The following is a 20,618-nucleotide window of genomic DNA, read 5'->3' on the forward strand; positions in this document are numbered from 1 at the left end:
GGAAGAAAATGCATTTGAAAATATATGATGTGTGTTTATTTTTTGGCTAACTATCTGGAAAGCGTTATTTACTTTATTTCTTACCTGGGAGTGTGTGTTGTACTGTATTGAAAGGGTAGGCTTATAAGCTTAGCGTGGATGAGTGTGGATGTGCCTACATCCTGGTGCTCTGCTGTTTCATTAGGCTCTGATTATGGGGCCTGATGCAGAGTGACAGTGTGCAGATTGAGTTGCACAGCCACTCTAATTCTCTCTATTAATAACAACCCTCCACACTGCCGTCCTGAACCACATTTATTAATCACAATTTGTCATCTGTCCGATGCTCCACCCTCTCCTTCTCCCTTCCGAATACCCTCCCTCTCTTTATTTGTGTTCTCCTCCAGCCTCCCTCCCAACAGGGCCAGTTATCCCTTGCACCGCTCCACCTCCGCCTCCTCCCACCCTCTACACCAGCTCCATTCGCCATCAACTCAGAGACATGGTCCAGCATACAGAGGGATGTTCTCACACTCTCCACTCACACACACTCTCCCACTCACTTCAATTGCACTCTGGATTGAGTGTGATTAATCAAAAGCTCTCCAGTTTTAATTGGCCAAATAACAGTTAACAACTTGGATTGTGTGGACTGTTTTAGTAACAATTTACTGAAGATTATAATAAATTGCAATAAAACAAACCTCAATTTGCAATTAGTGAGCAGTTATGATGCACGTTGCTGGACTTGCAACACATCCAAACCGTGTACAGTGTAATGCATCATTATATGGACGTTCAACCATTCGGTGAGATAGCGTGCAATGGCCTTTTGGAAAACATTGATTCTTTCTAGCATTAATCCCAGCCATCTGAAATTTCTATTTACACAAATGCTGGCATTTAATCAATATGTATGCTGGAGATATGCACAAAGTATTATTGCATTATAGGTGCGAAAAGATCCTCATAACTAAAAATCACATTTCTGCTCATGTCTCATTCAAATGGCCCTTGACCCCACAAAGAAAGATGATTTATGAGTCAGCCGGTCCCCTAGGTCTTGCTCTGCCATTCCAATTTTCAGCGTAAGGTTATGCTCATTATATTGACACTTTTAGGATATTCATTTACACTGAAGTCCAATTTTACCACATATTAGAACTTTTCTCCTAGTTTGTATCTCCAAGAGTTACAGACGTGTGAAATCGGTCTGATTGTTCACTGCAGCAGATTTAAAAAGCAGTGCCTCCACTGCTGTGCAGCACTGTTCTTCTAATTACACCGCAACCAAACCAGCCCTACGCTGCTCAGCGCTACACCCTCCAGAACCAAGGTCCCTCTACTGTTTTCTTTGAGCAGAACCGGTGTTTGGGGGAAACAGAGGCGATTTTCATGTGCAAATGTCAGTCAGTCAGCTCCCAGCAATCACAGCCCCGTCTTCTCCAGAGATCGGGGCTTGAGACACAGCCTGAATAATTTAACAGCTCTGTGCCAGCGTGCTTTAGGGTCGCAACCTTCTAAAGTGATGACAGAAAGACGTTGGCTGACTTCCCCTCCCATTCACTCCCATTACCACTTATTTACCGTTCATGATTCCAGGCAGACAAAGCAAAAGGGCCACACTGGGGAAGAAAAATCATTGGCGCTGTATAAACTGTGTCATAAAGCGGAGCGCAACCAAACAATGACATTTTCAGAGCATCCCCAAGTCGGAGGCGATCCCCTCCTGTGCTACACTGTGAAATAAACACACGCCACACACATGATCACCCAAGCCAGCAGTTGCAGACAAAAGAGATGATGGACACACACAAAGAGAAAAGGTCGTGAAGTGACACACAGCAGGGACAGATGTCAGAGCAAAAACCTTACCGGTGTATAGGTGTGGATTAAGATTCAGATGGTCAAAGAAAACACACACACACAAAAACACACACAAATCGTTTATTTCAGGAGAGGAGAGATTACAGTGATTTTCAAAGTATGACAGAAGAAAGAACAGAGGAATAGAGGACATGTTGAAAGAAACTGATCCGTCCATCTGTACGGACACATTCTACATTTCTATCATTCAGAGGGAGACAGACAGCACCCGGCCTGACAAGGGTGGTCATCACTCGACTGCAGCAGAACTGTGACAGCACTGTGACGAGGATGAATAGACTGTCCAGTCACTCATACCTGCTGTCAGGGAAATTTTAAATTTACCCACTCCATTTATTTCTTTCATTTATACCCTTTACAACCTTTATTTAATTATCTTTTCAGCCATAAAAACTTAATAGCTTTGTGTGGACTGTATGCAACATTTCCTGCCATAAGCACGTCTTTGTTGTTGTCCACTGACAAACTGTGCATTGGTCCACTGTGTTTATAACAGTACACATTTGGAAATGCAAGACATCATCAACTCTTAATGCTTTCACGGGAAGATATCATTGGTGTGAAAGGAAGCAGCGGTGGAATGTGATACAGTGGGACGTTCCCATGGAGATGTCAACTGTGATAGCCTATTAGTCCAGTTGCTGAGATGCAGGACTGCTGGGAGGCATGAACAACATTTCCTGCTTTTTCATAAACCCCTCCCCACCCCCAAATCTGTTGTCTTGCCCTGTTGAAATGCAGCCAGTCAAGTTAAACGTTCTGCATTTACAGGCAGCTTAAAATGTCTGTGTGGCCATGTGGTTTGAATGCTTTACAAGGGCAGGTACAGGGGAAGGGAGGACAGGAGAGAGCCCTCTGAATTATTGAGAGTGATTATTTGGTGACTTATGGCTGGTGGCTGTCAGGTACGGTATGACAAACTGTGCCAAGCAAGAATTACACTTTCTCATTTCTACAGTGTCTATTTATCTGCCTTTCTCTCCCTGACCACCCTTCCGCTATTGAACACTTATCCTACTAGCTTGTCTGTCCTTGTACTTGTGAGTTTTCAAACCAACTTTAAGGGCATGTCCTCAAAAGTCCTGAAGCAAGGCGGCATGACAACTGCAAGGTTTTCTCAGGCGTGGGCATGTTTTTTACGCATAGCGACATGGCTGCAGATGGCAATTTCCATTAGTATGGTGGGTTAGTTGGTGCACTAGTTAAGGCTGAAATATCTCAGCCATGACATGATATATATAAATATCTCTTTCCCTCAAATTTCCATGTAGTGTGTTATCAACTGGTGTTTGATTTTGTTTTGATAGATCAGTTACTTTGTGAAATTGGTGTCCCTGACTCAGGACTCACACCTGCTATCGTACCTGTAGATTTTTTTAATCTATTATTAAGTTACAGTTTAGGAAATCTAACTGATGATCATATGTACTTTTGCTTCCACTCATACAGCTCAGGGTTGCAGTGGGGCTGGAGCCTTTCTGAGTGGTCACGGTTAGAGAGGCAGGGTACAGCCTGGACAGGTCACCAGTCTGTTGCACAGTTAACACATAGAAACAGTTAGATAGTCAAATTTATGCCTACAGTTTAGAAGCACAAGTTATTCTCTCTTCGAAGGCAGAGAATGGAGTTCGATGGCAAAATAAGACCAGGGGAAGGACAGCTCAAAGGCTGTTAGGGACTTTTGCATATAGCCTGCCCACTAGAGCTCACCAAGTAGTGAGGAATTTAATCAGACTCCAAAAAAATCAAAACAAATGTGACAGCCTTTAAAAAAGAAAAAAAATGGCAAAAGATGGGGGTAACAACGATTAGGCAGCCAAATCAATCTGAACAAGCACTGGGAGCTGCAAGAAGTCTTTTTGATAGAACAAGAGGAGGCACAAAGGAAACGATCAGAGCTTCAACATGGAGCTGGTCTGACGCAGTGCAAGCTGTGTGTGGGGTCCACTTAGTGAATAGACAAACTCATGGATGATGAGTGGACACAGTGTAGGGACAATCTTGACTTTGGCTGAACCCATTAAGGCTGAGAACTTCTCTCTCAGTGAATAACAAAGTTTGGAGTTCTTCAAGACCTTTCATGGCGTTCGCTATATTTGTGCTTCTCCTTGAGTGGTTTTGTTTTTCTTTTTATTGTGAACATACCAGGAGACCCATTTTCCCATTTCTAATTGACATTCCCAGTTGCATAATGTTTCTAACTGACTGATCAGGTATCAGAGATGGAGTTCTTTGTGTAAATGCAGTCTGAATTATTCATACAGGGCTGTCAGAAAAAGTGAGAGCGAGCGAGAGAGAAGGGGCATTTTAGAAATCAGCTCGATAGGCCCCTGACCATGAATAATTGATCTGAACTGATTAAAGTTTGCAGTGATTACCCCTCACCTCCCCAACAGATAAAACGCCACATCTGTGTTTGCTGTCTCTTTACTAATTCTCCTCTTTCTTTCGCTCCTCTCGCTCAAACATGTTTCAATTAACCACACGTGGTCCTGCTCTGTGAGCTGGAATGCACCAGTATTCTTTACTACTTGTGTCTTCACAATTTTCTCCGGTTTTCCAAACAATATGCTGAGTTGCCTCTTCTTGTGTTTCTGTAAAGAAAGCAATGTGTTACGTGTCCATGAAAAAAAAAATGCAATCATCTCATTGCAGTCTCAAATATTAGACCTTGATTAGTCACTGAAGTGCTGAAAAACACATATTTTCTCCTCCTCCCCCCTCAGGCAGTGAATCCTCAAATAGCAATAGACTCTGTCTCAAATACAAGTGTAATTGCAATAGGCATAACCGTCTGATGCGGTCTAACACTTACTTACTTAAGATACTGTGCTCCCAGCAGAGCTACCCTCATCAGCTTCACTGCACATCATGCACAAACACACAAAGCACACTCATTGTGCATCTGGGTCGCTTCTCACTTTCCTCAACCTTCAAGGTCCAACTAAGGATGGCACTTTGATCCGTGTTCCAGAGCCAAAGAAAGAAATGCGTGACAGAGAGCGATTCGAAGGAGGAGAGAAGCGGGAAACAGGAGGGAGTGCAGAAGAGTGACAGCTAATGACAGTAGCTACAAGCTGTGACCTTTAGCGCAATCACACAAGCATGACGCACCAGGCTCAAGGTGACAGAGGATCTGGCTACTTTGGAGGGGGATATTAAGAACAACAAAGCTTTGTGTGTTTGTGGTTAAGCAGTCATGGTCCAGCAGTGGCAATGGAGATTATAGCTACACAGGTGATCGATAGCCATGTTATTTTTGTCAGAGGACCCTGGCTAACTGTGTGTAAATGCACTTAAAGGCAAAATAAACATACAATACAAGTAAAGTCCAACAGTGCACACACGCTCCTTCGCATTACTCAAAATACACACTCTGAAACATACACACTTTGTTTGCCACTAATTTTCTTGGTAATTACTGAAAGGTAAAGAAAAGAGAAGGTTCTGCCTTCAGTTTCCCTCAAATCCCCTCAGGATCATTTAAGTCTGTCTTTTTTTCATGTAAACCTGGATTAACGTTTTCAAGACACCCCAAAAATATCACTGCATGTAAAGAGATAAAAAGTTCAGATTTGCATAACATAAGAAACCAGTCCACTTGTCAGAGGGTGACTGTTAGGTTTTGTATTGTTGATTGTCATTTATGCTTAGAAATATTTAACCATATATGCTTAGAGGTGTATAATCAATTGTGTAGTGATAGGATGTATGATCTTTAGCAGGCTGCAAAGGCTTGGTGTGTATTCCACACTGGAATGCACACCTACATCCTGGGAGCATGGGAAGAGGTCGTACCTTGTCTTATTGTTTTATGGCAGGATAAACGTATCTATATCTGTTTTAGGTTAAGTGCCTTTTGTTTAGATGAACTGTTGGACTTCCAGACCAGCAGGTTTAGGGAAGTCATTTATGGGGTCACACTCTGACCCCACACACACACACACACACACACACACACACACACACACACACACACACACAGTATTCTTTGTTCACATGTATACATATGTAAGATGTTATATGTTAATGACCCTATGCATATTCATGTAACCACAATAAAAGGAGTGCTATGGGGAACCTGGCTGAGAGTCTGACGGAGGTCAAGTGGTGGAACGACACTTGGCTCCAGGCAGGTCTCTCTCATGCATGAGTAACAAGAAGAACTTTGCCTACTTCGTGTCTTGCTTGCTGTGTAATTATATTGTCTTCAACATTCCAGCGAATAGGTTCAAGCTACAAACCTATCAGTGACCACTTGTCAACCCTCTTTTAAATATTCTGTAGACATGTGTAGTGCTGTGAAAAAGTATTTGCGCCCTTCTGATTTGTTAGGATTTTGCTTATTTTAATATTAGCCAAAGATAACATGAGTGAATACAAAATGCATTTTTTGAATGATTTCAAGCTATCCAAATGTATCCCTGTGTGAAAATGTAATCACCCTTAAATCGTGAATTAAGCATATTTTTTTGGAAAGCTTAGTTCACCTTTTCTAGCTACGCCCATGCGTGTTGTTTTAATGATAACTAGTATAAATACAGATAAAAAAAAAATACATGTGACAAAGTGAAGTAGGCTATAAGATCTCAAAAAGCAACACATCATGCCTCTGTGAGAGATCAAGCAGGAACATCTGACCTATCACTTTGGAAAGGGTTACAAAGCCATTTTTAGGGCTTTGAACTGCAGAGAATGATGGTGAGGGCCATCATCCACAAATGGAGAAAACTTGGAACAGTGGTGAACTTTCCCAGGAGTCGCCACCCAACCAAAAATTACTCCAAGAACACATTGATGACTTCTCCAGGATGTCACAAAAGAACCCAGAACAACATCTAAAGAAATCTGAACTTTTTGTCAGGTTTGCATCCCGTTGCATCTGGCGTAAAACTAACACAGCATTTCATAAAATGAGGATCATACCAGCAGTCAGACATGGAGGTGGCAGTGTGGTGGTCTGGGACTGCTTTGCAACTTTTTTCCCTGAACAGCTAATGTTCACCCCACTGTGTTTGCATTTGTGTAGTCTACAGTCATGCTAGCAGCACTTTGAAGCAAACAGCACCTACACACTATGTGATTTTAGCAATTTTATGCTTTTCTTGCAAGCCACATCATGTAATAACAGTGTGGTACATACATAAAGCAAACATTTACTTAATATATGTACAATACCTACTCAAAATTAGGATACAACACATGTCTGCAACTTCTCTGCCTTTTCTTTTTTTCCTGCTCAAATACAAACATTGCATCAACATTTTTATGATTGTGGAAACACTCATTTTTAACTTCATCTGTTCCATCTGGATTTGTTTCTAATCTTTTCAAAGGAGCCAGTATGTCATTTCATGCTATGCTGTTCATACATTATTAGCATTCTAAAATGCTCATGATGACAGAGTTCATGATGACTGCAAAGCAGATCTGATTATGTTCACCATTTTAGCTTAGCATGCTGTCCTGCTAACATTGGTTACCTGCAGAAGTGCCAACAGCTGAAGCAGGATGACATTTTCTATGTTGGCTGCTTGGTCATAAACCAAAGAACTGACAGGTAGCAGTAATAGTATTGCACTAACTTGGTGTTAGATGAAGAGTAAAGGGGATGACCACAAATGACACAAACTCACATGCAAGCAGTGCTCCTGTATTCCCTGAAACCAATGAGAGCTTATATTAACAGGCACAGGTTATATCTAAGTGAACATCTCGAATAAATATTAAGCATCTTCATTGCAGCCTTCTTCATGAAGAGATCTTAATTATGTTGCTTGTGTTAAGGTTCAGATATTGAGGAGGGAGAGTACAAACAACCATTGGTCCAGAAGATCTTGGTCAAACAATGATTTTAATGAATACACACGTGTGGGAAGACACTCTGTACGTAGACAGCAAGTGATCTTCGACTTAATCAAAGCATACACAGATTTTATAGCATCAGGGTTTGATTTACTGACGCCCCCTTCATGCGTCACAGACAGGATATATACATACGTCAATATCAAAACAACAATGACTTTTAGATAGTTCAAAAGAACATCATCTTCTATTTTCATGGCCGATTCCTCCGGTCAACCTTTTGACACCCATTGGGCAAGACCTCGTTCCTTATTTTCAGAGACACCAAGGGATGGTTCCTCTTTTTATAGAGACACTTTCGCAGTTCGAACCAGACATGACTAACCTCTTTCCTATAAATAATTCTAACTCATCTGTGTGTGTATGTGTATGTCACCTCTCACTGACTGTCTCTTGTCCTTAAATGCTCTTTCTCAATTCACCTGCTGCACTTCTGACCTTTCACCAGACCAGAGGCTTACTGAGACTATTTATATGTCATCTACTAAATGTTCTAATCAAAAACCTCTAATGAAACCTTAATATAAAATGATCTGATATATAAGTGTTTTGTAAGCATGTATGCAGTTTTAACCTTCTATGGCTCCAAGTCACTTGCACAATAGATTGTCCGGACATCGCGCCGAACAAAGCTTCCAACCCCCAATTAATTGACTGAGCTCCAACTCTAAGCACAGATATGCATTGTGTATAAAAAATACAAAGTTAACATCTTAAGGCCTTCTTAAAGCTATCTGTTACATTGTTAAAGCAATGATCGTCTTAGCCTGCTGCTCAAAATAACTTTCTGCTTTCACTTCTGCAAACTCTCTGCAACTTCCTGTCAGCCTGCAACTTAGTCTTTCTGAAAGACACCCACTGTTTAAACCTCTGAATGCAATATAAACTACAGATTATATTTATTATTTAACAATAGCAGTAAAATAATTTCCCTGCTCCACACTTGTCCGCCACACCTTCCCTGGTTCATCTGCGCACTCTGGTTCAGTCAGAGAATAGACAACCTGCACAGTTGACCCCATTGATCTACAGGTTTTCTGCGGGGGGGGGAGGGGAGGAAAATGGGGTGTACAGATAGGATGTGTCCAGTTCAGGTCCCTGGTGGAGGTTTTCAAGTGGCTGGGTGCTCTGTCTGTCCTGTCAGCCCTGAGCAAACACCCCATCCTAAAAGGGAAGGAGGGAAAAAAGCTCTCAGATAGCATCACACACGGCTGGCCAGGGCCTCACTAGTAGTCCACTTGTCTGTTCTCCCCTCCGCCGAGCCTTCGCAAGAGATGGGAGGAATACTAAGAGAGCAGGCATAGATTTTCTGCTGGAGTGGGGGCGGGGGGGTGGAGTTGTGGAGAATGAGAGGAAGGCTGCTGGTGGGTGGTGGGCTTGACTGCCCACATCAAACTCCCCTCCTTTTCTCTCACCCCTCTCCCTTTCTCCTCCTCTCCTTCTCATCTGCCTGACTCTGGAGGGACCCTGTGTTTGTCAGCCAGGCAGTGGAGCGTCTCCCTCTAACCCCACCTCCTCCTGGTTCTCTGTCTTTTCCCTTTTCTTTCGCAGTTTCGCTCTCACTCTATAAACCTCCACCTCTCGCTTACCCCGTTTCCCTTGTCTTTTCACCATCCCTGTTTTCTGTTTTCCTCACGTCTGGTAAACAGCCTCTCTACTCCTCCATTAAAAGAAGGCCTGCGATGAAGTCTATAAAGACCAGAAAGGGAATGAGATATGACAGAGACTGTTAAATAGGGTGGGCTAACTCAGTTTCACCTAAGGGAGTTAAAGAAAAACACTGAAAACAATCACTTTATGCTTAATATTAAGGAATCCCATTAAGGAAATTTTGGATGTAGAGCCCTTTACTGCCCTGACTGCAAATTAAGTCGCACTCAATCAATTCTGCACATGAGAATCTATTTTTCAGGTTTCATCTGTAAGTGTACTAGTGCACATGTGAAAAGAAATGGTAGAAATCCTTTAGTGCTTGCTTGATAAACAGAAGTTTTTTAAGCATATTAAGTTCATTTTACTATTTCATTAAAAATTTTAGCTCATTTTGAATTTGACGGCAGTAACGTATCTCAAAAAGGTTGGGACAGGGTCGTGTTTGCCACTGTGTAGCATCCCCTTTTCTTTTAATAACAGCCCATAAACATCTGGGAGCTGATGAGAGCAGCTGCTGGATTTTGACAGGGTACCTTTGCCCCATTCCTGCCTGATTAGGATTCTAGCTGCTCGACAGTGCGGGTCTTCTTTGTCATATCATTCATAAAATGGTATGTTTTCTCAGTTTAAACATTTGATATGTTTTCTATGGGTTTGTGAGATTTGTGAATCCTTGCATTCTGATTTTATTTATATTGTTCAGAAATCTCCACATTTTCAGATCAGCGTTTGTAACTTAACTGCAGACATTTCAGGTTGACTCCAGGCGTCTATTTGGCTTTTAAAAGCTAGATCGAGCTCCAAACCTACATCACGCTGATCAAACATTGGATTTGTACATTATGAAGAAACACATTACATTATGTCGGGATGAAATATTATTTTATATTCATAATCTATGTTACTATGCATAATCCTTATTATTACTGTTTCACCATTTATGATTTATCATTGTTATCATTTCATTGACACATTTATTGAAACTGGTGAGGTTATATTAAAGTCTGTATTTCAGGTGTTAGCATAAGCACATAATCTTTCATTGCAGGTGCAACTGTAACATGTTATACACATATTGCATAAGTAAAGGGTTGAAGCTTGGTCAAGTTAATTAATGGTTTGAAGCTACGGGCAGCACGATGTCTGGCCGATCAATGGAGCAAAGTTCAAGCTGGAAGGATTGCTTATATATATATATATATACAATTTAACAAATGTTTTCTATGATTGTTTAAGAAAGGAAATAAAGGCCGTGTGCCCTGTGCTGTGCCTGGTAACAGGTGATGTAGAGGAAGGTCATGCACTTAGATTAACGACACAGACACATAGCCTGTCTGGGTGAAAGGATTGCAAGTGTTGTTTAAGTCTAGACAAGTAGAACAACAGGATGCATCTGGAGGAACTGAAAGAGGAACTGTTCTGTTTTAGTGATGTGAGGTACTGGTCATCATAAGTATAAATATTACAACCACCTATTGTTAGGGGGGAGATGGAGTCTGATGTTTTACAGAGTCTATCTTCACCACATATATGTGTTTTAATAAAATAATTTGTGTTGACCCACTATGGACTTTCAGTCGTATGTCTCTTCCTCAAAATTCGAACCGCGACAATTACTTTCCTATTTTTGAAATATTTAATTGATTTCTGTCATTTCCTGCACTGACCCTACACCATCCTACATTTCCAACAGTCAAGATGACTGAATTTTATTTTTGTATGTAGTAAGGCACTGAAAAGTAAAGCTAAAACACAGTTTATGTAAATCTATCTTTAGATCATAGCTGCAGAACTCACTGCCAAAGGCTTCACAATATCATGAAATGTTTCTTCTTCAACAGTGAGTTTTGTGGGTCACATGAGAAGCATTTCTGTAATTGTTAATGTCATAATAAACCTAATATGCTTCCACTGTACTGGTGTGAAAGGAGAAATCTAAAACCAAATCAGTCTATACTAATAAAATTTGAGGCAAATTAAAGAAAACTATGTGCTCAACAATGTGCAGACACTTAACATATATAGCTTTAAATGTAACTTACTTAGCTCATGTCTCATTTTCCTTACTGTCACCTTCCTCCATCTTATCTTATTCCTTTACTCCTCTCTCTCTGCTCCTGCCGCCGTCTCTGGACGAGTCATCCAGAGCTCGCTCCATGTGTGTTGAGATTAGTGGTAGAGTGTGGGGCTCTATTGATTTCTGAAGCTGTGAGATGACAAGTTTGATTCTATATCACAGGGTTTACATCTGATTTGTTCCGGGCAGAAAGCACCAAACAAGTTACTCAACCGTACCGCCTGTGAAGACATTTTTACTTTATATCGTTTATGTCTCGAGAATAGTTTTGTTTGTGTATGTGAAAGTGTCAGTGGCAGTCCGTCGTGGCGCACCACTGAGCTGCCAGGTCACATTGCAACAAATGCCGAAACAAAGGAAGATGACTCACGGTGACATTTGGCAAAGGAGGCCCCCTGTGGATGAAATCTATCATGCCTCCAGATGTGGCCTGCAGCTGGGGTAGGTAGATCACAGACTGACACAAGGAGATGGAGTAAGGGTGTGGCAATGTCTGTATCACCTCATTAGGGAAAACTTATCACACAGAAACCTCTGTCCCTGCCGTTTGGAAGGAATGGAGTCTCCTTCCAAAGGAGCTGACAAAGTTTTCTGATCATGGAATCGCTTTGTCGGGGGAAAAAGGCTCTTGGTGACTTTTGGCTGTTTACCTTCCTCCTTCTGTTTTGAGCTTACTCTGAAAGAAGATCCACATCGATATCTATAGCTGTGCTTTTTGCTGACTGACGTGTGTGTTGTGTTTTGCTCGCTGACTTGATCGGCCAGGTGCCTAACATTTTTTATCTGTAAGGATTCTATGCATCGCTGGCTCTATAAATCAGTCTGGGGGGCCTTGTCACTTAAAGTAGACGTTAATAGCTGACAGTTTATTGACCGGCCTGCCTGTATTTGTTAAACCAGCAGGCTGTTTTTCCAAGACTACAACCTAAATTGCATCCTTATATACCAACAACAAACTTCCTTCCTCCCCCGCAGCTATTTATCTACCTTTCAATCCATGTCACCTTTCATTTCTTGCTATTGTTTTCAGCTGTCTGCTTGCCTGACCCCTGGTCTCCCTTGAAAGATGCGTGTGGATTTCTGGCAGCTTGCTGTTTTATTTATCTTTTTTGACCAATTCTGCAATTGGCCTATGAAGCTTTCTTTGAAGTTTCCCTGCATCTCTGCAACATCTTGTACAACATCAAAGACAACACATTACACGGGGGCAGAGTTCAACCGAGAGCCACTGCAATTCAAGCATCATCGGCATGTTTCTCTTTTCTCCTTCTGCAGGGGTGCAGCACTGCTGAAGGAGAGGAATAGCGAGTGGTGGGCGGGTGAGTGTGGGGACAGCTTCCCTTCCTCCGTTTGTGTCCATCATGTGTCATGGCCGCTCTTGGCTTTCATGTTCTGTCTGGCTGAGTTTCCTGCTCCAGCAGTCTCTGTTTCCTTGCTGAAAATCGGTGTCCCTCAGAGGCAGGAGACACTCCCTCCTCTGCATCCATTTCAGCTCAGCTCAGCGTAGCCGGGCTCGGCTCTCACCTTGCTGACACCAGCTCCTCAGCAGACACCTTCCCCCCTGCATGGGCTCAGCTGGCTGACAGGCAGCTGTCCGTACAGATAAAGCAGAGCAGGGCACACACTGTACTCTGAGTCACCATCACTGCTTACTGCTGTAACACCTTTGCTATTGACACCTCTTTTGGTTACAACATTTCTCTAGCAAGCATCTCACGCTACCTCCAAAAAAGCAACATCACTGAAACTGATAACAGGCGATTTTTATCTTCTATCTCTGACTGAAGATCACACAGAGCTTTTTTTATTTAAAAAAAAAAAATCCTGTAATTTAATAATTCTTTGATATTTTTTTTTCCTGTAACTTCAACAGGATCAAACTAAACACAAAAAATGACAAGTATATTTCACATGTGGTCAATATTTAGACCTAATGCAGGGGACTTTGAGTGAAACACCTAAGAAGTAGTCTTTGTTTGATTACCATGGGAAAGAAAAATTCAATTCCAGGGGCCCAAAACAAGCCAGTGGCTGATGAAGACAAATGTGCAAACACATGTTGGCAGAATTGCTTTTTGGTTGACTGTGATCGGTTACGCTCAGGAGGGCGGAACCAGGAGTTGTGATTTATAGTTTTGCGCTGTCCCTGGATCACCACTGTCTGCTACCTCCCACTACTGTAATTACCACGTGTGTCCATTAGAATAGTCCTACTGCCCACAATGCATCACCTCAGCGGAGAGGAGAGATATCGCTTCAGAGATAGTCTTGTTATTCAAACAGTGTTCTCTCCAAAAGCATGATACAGAGGAGGGCAAAAAGACACTGCAGATGATGTGATAAAGGTCAAAAAGAAACATACTGAAAGGTTGAGGGGTGTATTGAAAATGCTAGATTAAGGACAAAAACCTGTAGATCCTATAGGTGAGTCATATAAGGTAGGTATTTATCTACAGTGCTGCTGCAGCTGTTTAGCTAATAATTAATTGGTTTTATGTAGCTCTATCTTTGAATTTCACAATATATTTTCTCTTGTTTTATTTTATATGCCCTATATCGTATCCACATTGCTCCAGATCCAAGTCTGCTTTGACTAACGTCTGCTGGTCGAGTTTGCTTTGCCTTGGGCCTTATAGCATCTCCTAGTGGGCAAAGTGCCTGATGCTTTCAGGTCCCTGGAAAATGAACGCTTTGAATAATGTGATTCAGTCAATACTTTCAGGTACCTTGACAAGTAAGAGAACTTGACACCCTCTGATGTTGTTTATGAGTTGAATTTCTCTGCAGTGTTTCCATTATGGATCATTTCCCTTTGCTGTTTTATAGTCAGGCTGCGTTCGCAGTTCACCGGCTAAAGACTTTGTCAAAATATTTGTATCTGCCCGCATCAATTACAGTGCTTTTTTTTTTAGTTGAGTGGTAATAAACCACTTTACATAAACAACTACATTCATTTTTCTTTCCTAAATGAATATTTTTTTTACCAAGTCTACCCAAAGAAGAACTGAATCTTTTCCTTTCTTTTTCTTAAAAAGTCTGAACTGATAATGAGACCTGGCACTAGGCTCTGGTCAGTGTCATTTATGCTGTAATTGGCCTGGGGATTAAAGGGCAGCCATGCATCAGAGAAGATGAGAACTAAGTGGCTTACAATGACAGAAGTGAGAGAATGAAATATATTATAGACAGCTCGCACAAATCACCATCTAAAGCGTTTATTAGTCCAATTATGACGGAGATCATTACACGAATGAAGAAGTACATGCATGAGTTCATGAAGTAATCAATTGAGGAATCAATTAAAAACCAAAACACACTTAAAGCATTCAGAACTAACTTGCCAAGTGTATCAACAGCAAAAGGTCATTGACAGCATAAAAGACATCACCAGCCTAATATTGTCTGGGTGAAAGGTTTTCTCCACATAATCCGACCAGTTCTTGTCTTTTCATAAAACTAAACCTGCTCACTGTAAATAAAAATAAAACAGCAAAATTTAAATTTCTGACAAACATAAATGCCCGTGAAATATCACCTGTTAACTCCCACCCAAGAAAACAGCATCGTGGTTGGCATCTTTCAGTAAAAGAGTGGAAATCTTTTTTAATGTGTTGTTTTTTAAAGGAAGAATTTGAAAATAAGTAATTTGTACAGCATGAAAAAATGAGTACAAATATGGATTTCAGGGATTTCTTCTGTTGTCTGTGTATTTGTTTCACATGATTAAGTCTCCCATCACTCATATTTTTTAGGCGTACAAATAGCTCAACAACAACCTTGTAGGCAGACATAAACTGACTGAGTTCACGTCCTTTGTGAGACTGAAATCCCAGCACTCCAAATCTCCAAACTATATATAGAATAAACAAGTTCTTGGCAGCATTGCAGCTGATTTAAGTGGTTGAATCACAGGTCACACGAACGACAGTGTTTACACACAGACGGCGCTCTGTTGTTCACGCTGATATCGTAGCTTATTAGAGAAACAACCACGGTCTCGATTGATCTATATGACCGAAAGCTCAAGAGGTTCAGGCTGAATTTGTGAGTCATTGATTTCTGTGGCTTATTAAAGGTATGAGTAGCTTACTATACAGAGAGATGTGAAAGCAGGATTACCAGGAAATAGGGGTATTGATTGGGTCAAGAAGCTAAGACTCATATTTCAAATTCCAAAATGGAAACTGGATTTGACTCAAGAGCAGTGTTGAGTGAAACAATATAAAGCATCCTTGATTATTCTGGTCATTAAAAAAAAGATTAATAAAGGCTGCTTCATGTATATTATACATATGATTGCTATTTGGAATTATGCATCATTGATATATCTAATTTTTAGACACATTAATATTTAAGCATTATTTTAATGTTGTAAGTGGTCAAAATGTAAACATTTCATAGCTGAATTGCTTATTCTATCATCTGCAGTTCTGGAAATACCTACAGGCAGGTTAGAATTACCAGAGAACCTAACTCCATGCATGTCTTTGGACTGTGGGTGGAAGCTTAAGTACCCGGACAGATCCCCTCGCAAAGGCCACTCAAAAAGGCTCCAGACTGGATTCAAACCCAGGACCTTCTCGCTGTGTGGGGGCCGAACTAACCAAACTAAAACAAAACAAACAAACAAAAAACCACAGAAAACCCTCTGTTTCTCCAAAATATGCTGCATCTTCTTTTTCTTTCTGGTAGCTTCCATCATATTCAATAAAATGTGCAAAGCTTGTGACTTTTTGGTAACTTTCTTTGATGGGTATGACATCAGACAGGCTGACCTTTTTCCTTTTTCTGTCTATAATTAAAAAAAAGTCTTCCCTTCATATGCAACTAGTAAAAGCCAGACTTTATTAAAGCGCATGTCCTGCAGAACCAGTCAAAATGTGAGACACTGTCTAAAGATATGTGTGCGTTTGTATGTGGGGGTAAAATGCTGTGCAGTCCCACATAAAGAGGGACAGTAAGTGATTATAATGTAACCTGCTTGATAAATTATGCATTTATTTTATTGTACTTCTTATCTTGTCCAGAAGGTGGCGCCGTCTCTGCGTCTTTGCTGTCGGATTGTTTTCTTCATGTGTGACGAGTCCGGAATAAGGAAGGACAAAATTCATTTGGCGATCTTTGCTCTAAACAAAGTGAGAGCACACTTTCAACCTGAATGCAACGCAGAAACAGACGTTTTCCTCACTCTCACAGCGGAAGTTACCGCGTTGCGAGCTTTGTTTCTTCAGTTTTTACGACATTTCGTGTCGTGGATTTCCTGCCTTGCAGTGCTAGCTAGCTGCTATATTTTGACAGAGCCTTGCTGCTGATCCTTCAGTCGTCGTGCCAGTTGTTTTGCCTTTGGGGAAATGTCGTGTGGTTGGGGAAGATCCTGGATGTTTGCTGCAGCCGCAGTGGTGACCGTGTTTCTGCTGGATGTTGTCGTTTTTGCTCGAGCTAAGGTAAAAGACCTGCTGGTACACAGAGGATCTGTGTTTGTGGATTAAATGTCATCAAGTATCGCTTTGTTTATGGGAAGATGTTCAGTAAACTGTGCTCAGTTTTATTCAGTGAAATATAAAGATTGTATAGTTAAATAACGAAATGTAAAATAATAGTTCAAGGGCGATATTGTCAGCACAATTATGCAATTACATCTACTTAAACAATACCTGTTTATGTTAGTCTTACATTATTTTATCTAAATAATGATTATCTTGATTAAAGTTTTTGTCAGAATTTTCCCAAGTGCTTTTTTAACTAAACAACATAAGAATTTTCTTTAGAGACTATAAATCAGTTTTATTTGCGCACAGAAAAACATTATTAGGGTAAATATTATTATAATATAATATTATCTCTCTGAAAGATTTCAAAGACTCTGGAAAGAAAACTCGTGAGAGATGTGTCTAAATACCCCTGAACCACTGCCAGGACACTCGTGAATTTCTTAGCCAAGTTGGGAATTGTAGTCTTAAAGAAGACAATCAACTAGAAGTAGGAATACACTGCGAGGTTGCAGACTAACACAAACTCCAGTTCTGCAGAAGAGACGCCTTCAAAGCAGACTGAAGTCTGCCAAGGTCAACCTGGAGAATGAGTGTGCATAGAAAGTGAGTCCTTTGGTCAGATGAGACAAAAGGGAAAAGGTGTACAACTCACTGGGAATCTCATTAAGGTAGAAGGTATCATAAAAGATGGATACGTGAAGTGTTTGAAAGAAAACATCAAGCAGTCAGCAGCAAAACTGGGTCTGGGTTATGCTTTATTTTTCAACACGATAATCACCCAAAACATGCGTCACTCCTGTGAAGAGCTGCCTCCAAAACACCACCGAATTTGGAGGCGTTTGAGAAATTGTCCTGGGATCACTCAGGAGGTGTGTGTGAGACTCGTTGGAAACTGCAAAAGTATAGTATCGTAGGCTAATAATTTTGGCTCTGGTATTTTTTGGCTAATGTGAAATAATTTTGTTTCTGTGCCCAAATTAAAATTATGTAAAAGAAAAGAAAAGCTGTGTTTTTAAACTTCTTGCACTGTCAAACAGCACTTAAATGCTCCAAAAGATAAAGTTTTCATAGAGGATCTCAAAATTTTGTCCTTATCTGTGTGTTTGTGCCATTTGACTTAGAATAACTTGAGTATATGTCAGAGTGTTTGTTTGTATAACTGCTTGTGTTAATAACAGAGAGACGTCTGAAGTGGTGCTGTGGGGGAAAGATGGGCTGAATCTGGGCCACTTTTACAAAAGTTCCTTAATTCTTGCAGAGCTTTGAGGATGTCCGCTGCAAATGCATCTGTCCGCCCTACAGAAACATTACCGGTCACATCTATAACAGAAATTTCTCCCAGAAAGATTGGTAAGAAGAATATTTTTATTTAGACTTTCATGGATTTTTAAAGAAAAGGCGTTACTCTTTCACTGCGCTAGTGTTTTTAGGGGTTTTCTTTCTCTTAGCTCAGTAGAAATGACAAACGTTTTCATGTTTTTCACAGCAACTGCCTGCATGTAGTGGAGCCCATGCCTGTTCCTGGCCATGATGTGGAAGCCTACTGTCTGCTTTGTGAGTGCAAGTATGAAGAACGAAGCAGCAACACAATTAAGGTACAACTGACTTTCTCTTGGATATGACGACATATCTTCCTCAGCTTTGATTCCCAAGCAAAGCGGGTTCATTGTGATTGTTTGTCATACAAGATGAGTCGTTGAAAATCTTGCAAAGCCTTTCTAGTTTATTGTTTGTTTGTTTGTTTTTTAAAGAAAAGATTTGTAAGAATAGTTTGCAAAGCTTATATGTTGGATTCAATGAGTTACTCTTGCTAAATATCGCAGGTGACCATCATCATTTACCTGTCAGTCGTGGGCGCCTTGCTGCTCTACATGCTCTTCCTGCTACTGGTTGATCCTCTTATCCGCAAGCATGACCCGTACACCCAGCCGCTGCACAATGAGGAAGACTCTGAGGTAACCATTCAAGAAGACAGCATCCAAGCACACTCCAGTGTATTTATTTGGGTTCTGTGGAGTTTAAAGTTCTTGATTTCAAACAGTCTCTGGTTTGTGTTCAGGAGATGCGTCCGCAGGCAGAGAGCAGCAGCCAGGCCAGAGGAAACACGGTGCTGGAGCGGGTTGAGGGAGCACAGCAGCGCTGGAAAAAGCAGGTCCAGGAGCAGCGCAAAACGGTCTTTGACCGCCACAAGTTGTTAAGTTAAACCTTAAGGCTGACCTTAACGCCAAGTTTAGAGTGCGTAACCTTCCTGGGCCGTCTGCTATTACACCAGTGGCACTGTCACAAAACCTCTTGTCATTGCTGTGCACCGCATCTGCCGAATTAATATTTAAACATTACACATCTACTACGACAATGTTTAAACTTGGTTTATTTACTAGATGTAAAAACTTGAGATGGGCAAAGCTGCAGTTTAAAGAAAACTGATGCTTGAAGCACTGCTGAAGACCTAAAGTCATCTCAGCAAATCCTTTCAGCAAATTGCACATCAGTGCAGCTTTGAATGTCTTAATAAAATAATAACTTTTCCCATTTTGCACTGGCTGTCAAAAGCATTTCAGCTTATTGTGTGTTAATATTTATAATTGTTTTTCCTTCAAGCATAATTTATGATGTGATCTCAGAATAAGCTAACTTAATTAGGACTGCTCTGTCTATACAGTTGCAATGCTGTTGCTATTGTTTTGGCACTAATTATTTATTGGTATTTAAATCTGGATGAATTTAATGTATGATTGTTGATTTTGGACTTTGTATACTCACATCTGAGCAGCGCCCCACTCTGTGCCTTTTCTCTCTTTGTGTGGGAGATTGTGTTTCTCCCAACTTTACAGCTTTCTAAAAATAACAGACGGAAAGGTCAACTAAGAAATTTCACCCATTGTTAACTAGTGCTTGCATTTGTATTAATTTTATTCTTACATTTTCTGACTGAACCCAGCACCATAGCCATGTGTGGGGGTTTTTTGTTTGTTTTTTTTGTTGTTGTTTTTTCTGCAGCACAATTTGACGTAACACTCTTTTCATGCAAAGAGAGAAAAAGAAAAGGAGGCATTTATCAGAGTTTTAAAGGGACTCTCAGAAAAATCACAGGAGAATGCATTAAACCACTAAAGCTGATGATAATGTGGCAGAATCCAGATGCTTCGTGGCTTCAGGGCCTTGTGTGCATCATTATCTGTCAGTGAATTCCTGCTCGCATCCTATTACTGAAGCTCCCAGTTGGGAAATTATTAGTACAGCAAAAACAGGCACACTGGTTTGCATTACTGTACCTCATACACAGTATGATCTACTGAAGTTTATTGGTTTCTAATTTATCTTTTTAATTGATTTTTGATTAGTTGATTTGTAATTACTGTTTAATATCCCTTCTGTCAATGTATTATATGCATCTCTGGCCTAAGTGTGCTATAGAACCATATGTTTAGCTTGATGTGAAATAATAAAGGAAAATTCCTCAAAAAAAAGGTTTTGGAATTTCTTTCTCCTGCAGTTACTTTTCTCCTTTCATATCTGCTGTTCCTGTTAATGGCGCTAGAGGGCGACAAAGTACACAGTAAGTGCGCGTTCTTGCACTGGTCTGTGGTGCTTGAAGATTGCTCACATGTTGAGTGGTTTTCAGCTGCTGGGAAAACAGTCACCTGTGGCATGTTTAAGACATT

The 20,618-nt window shown here is 40.8% G+C and overlaps 1 protein-coding gene across 1 annotated transcript; it reads left to right on the forward strand.

Moving 5' to 3' along the window:
- Nucleotides 1-16,505: 16,505 nt before the first annotated feature.
- tmem9 (transmembrane protein 9) lies at nucleotides 16,506-20,417 on the forward strand. The gene is made up of 5 exons (XM_085444394.1): nucleotides 16,506-16,905; nucleotides 18,212-18,303; nucleotides 18,440-18,548; nucleotides 18,777-18,908; nucleotides 19,013-20,417. Exons 1-5 carry the CDS (start codon nucleotides 16,813-16,815, stop codon nucleotides 19,154-19,156), a joined length of 570 nt encoding a protein of 189 aa, XP_085300520.1. The 5' UTR covers nucleotides 16,506-16,812; the 3' UTR covers nucleotides 19,157-20,417.
- Nucleotides 20,418-20,618: the final 201 nt, after the last annotated feature.

This window comes from Copadichromis virginalis, linkage group LG20, assembly GCF_057382275.1.
Source record: "Copadichromis virginalis isolate Kocher_CV1m ecotype Utaka linkage group LG20, C_Virginalis_male_GT1.1, whole genome shotgun sequence".
In the NCBI taxonomy this organism is placed as follows: domain Eukaryota; kingdom Metazoa; phylum Chordata; class Actinopteri; order Cichliformes; family Cichlidae; genus Copadichromis; species Copadichromis virginalis.

What these genes read in the sequence shown, in the direction of transcription:
- tmem9 (XM_085444394.1), top strand. Translation starts at nt 16,813, where the DNA reads ATGTCGTGTGGTTGGGGAAGATCCTGGATGTTTGCTGCAGCCGCAGTG. An exon ending in AATTTCTCCCAGAAAGATTG is followed by an intron (nt 18,304 to 18,439) that starts GTAAGAAGAATA and finishes TGTTTTTCACAG; the next exon opens with CAACTGCCTGCATGTAGTGG. An exon ending in ACAATGAGGAAGACTCTGAG is followed by an intron (nt 18,909 to 19,012) that starts GTAACCATTCAA and finishes GTTTGTGTTCAG; the next exon opens with GAGATGCGTCCGCAGGCAGA.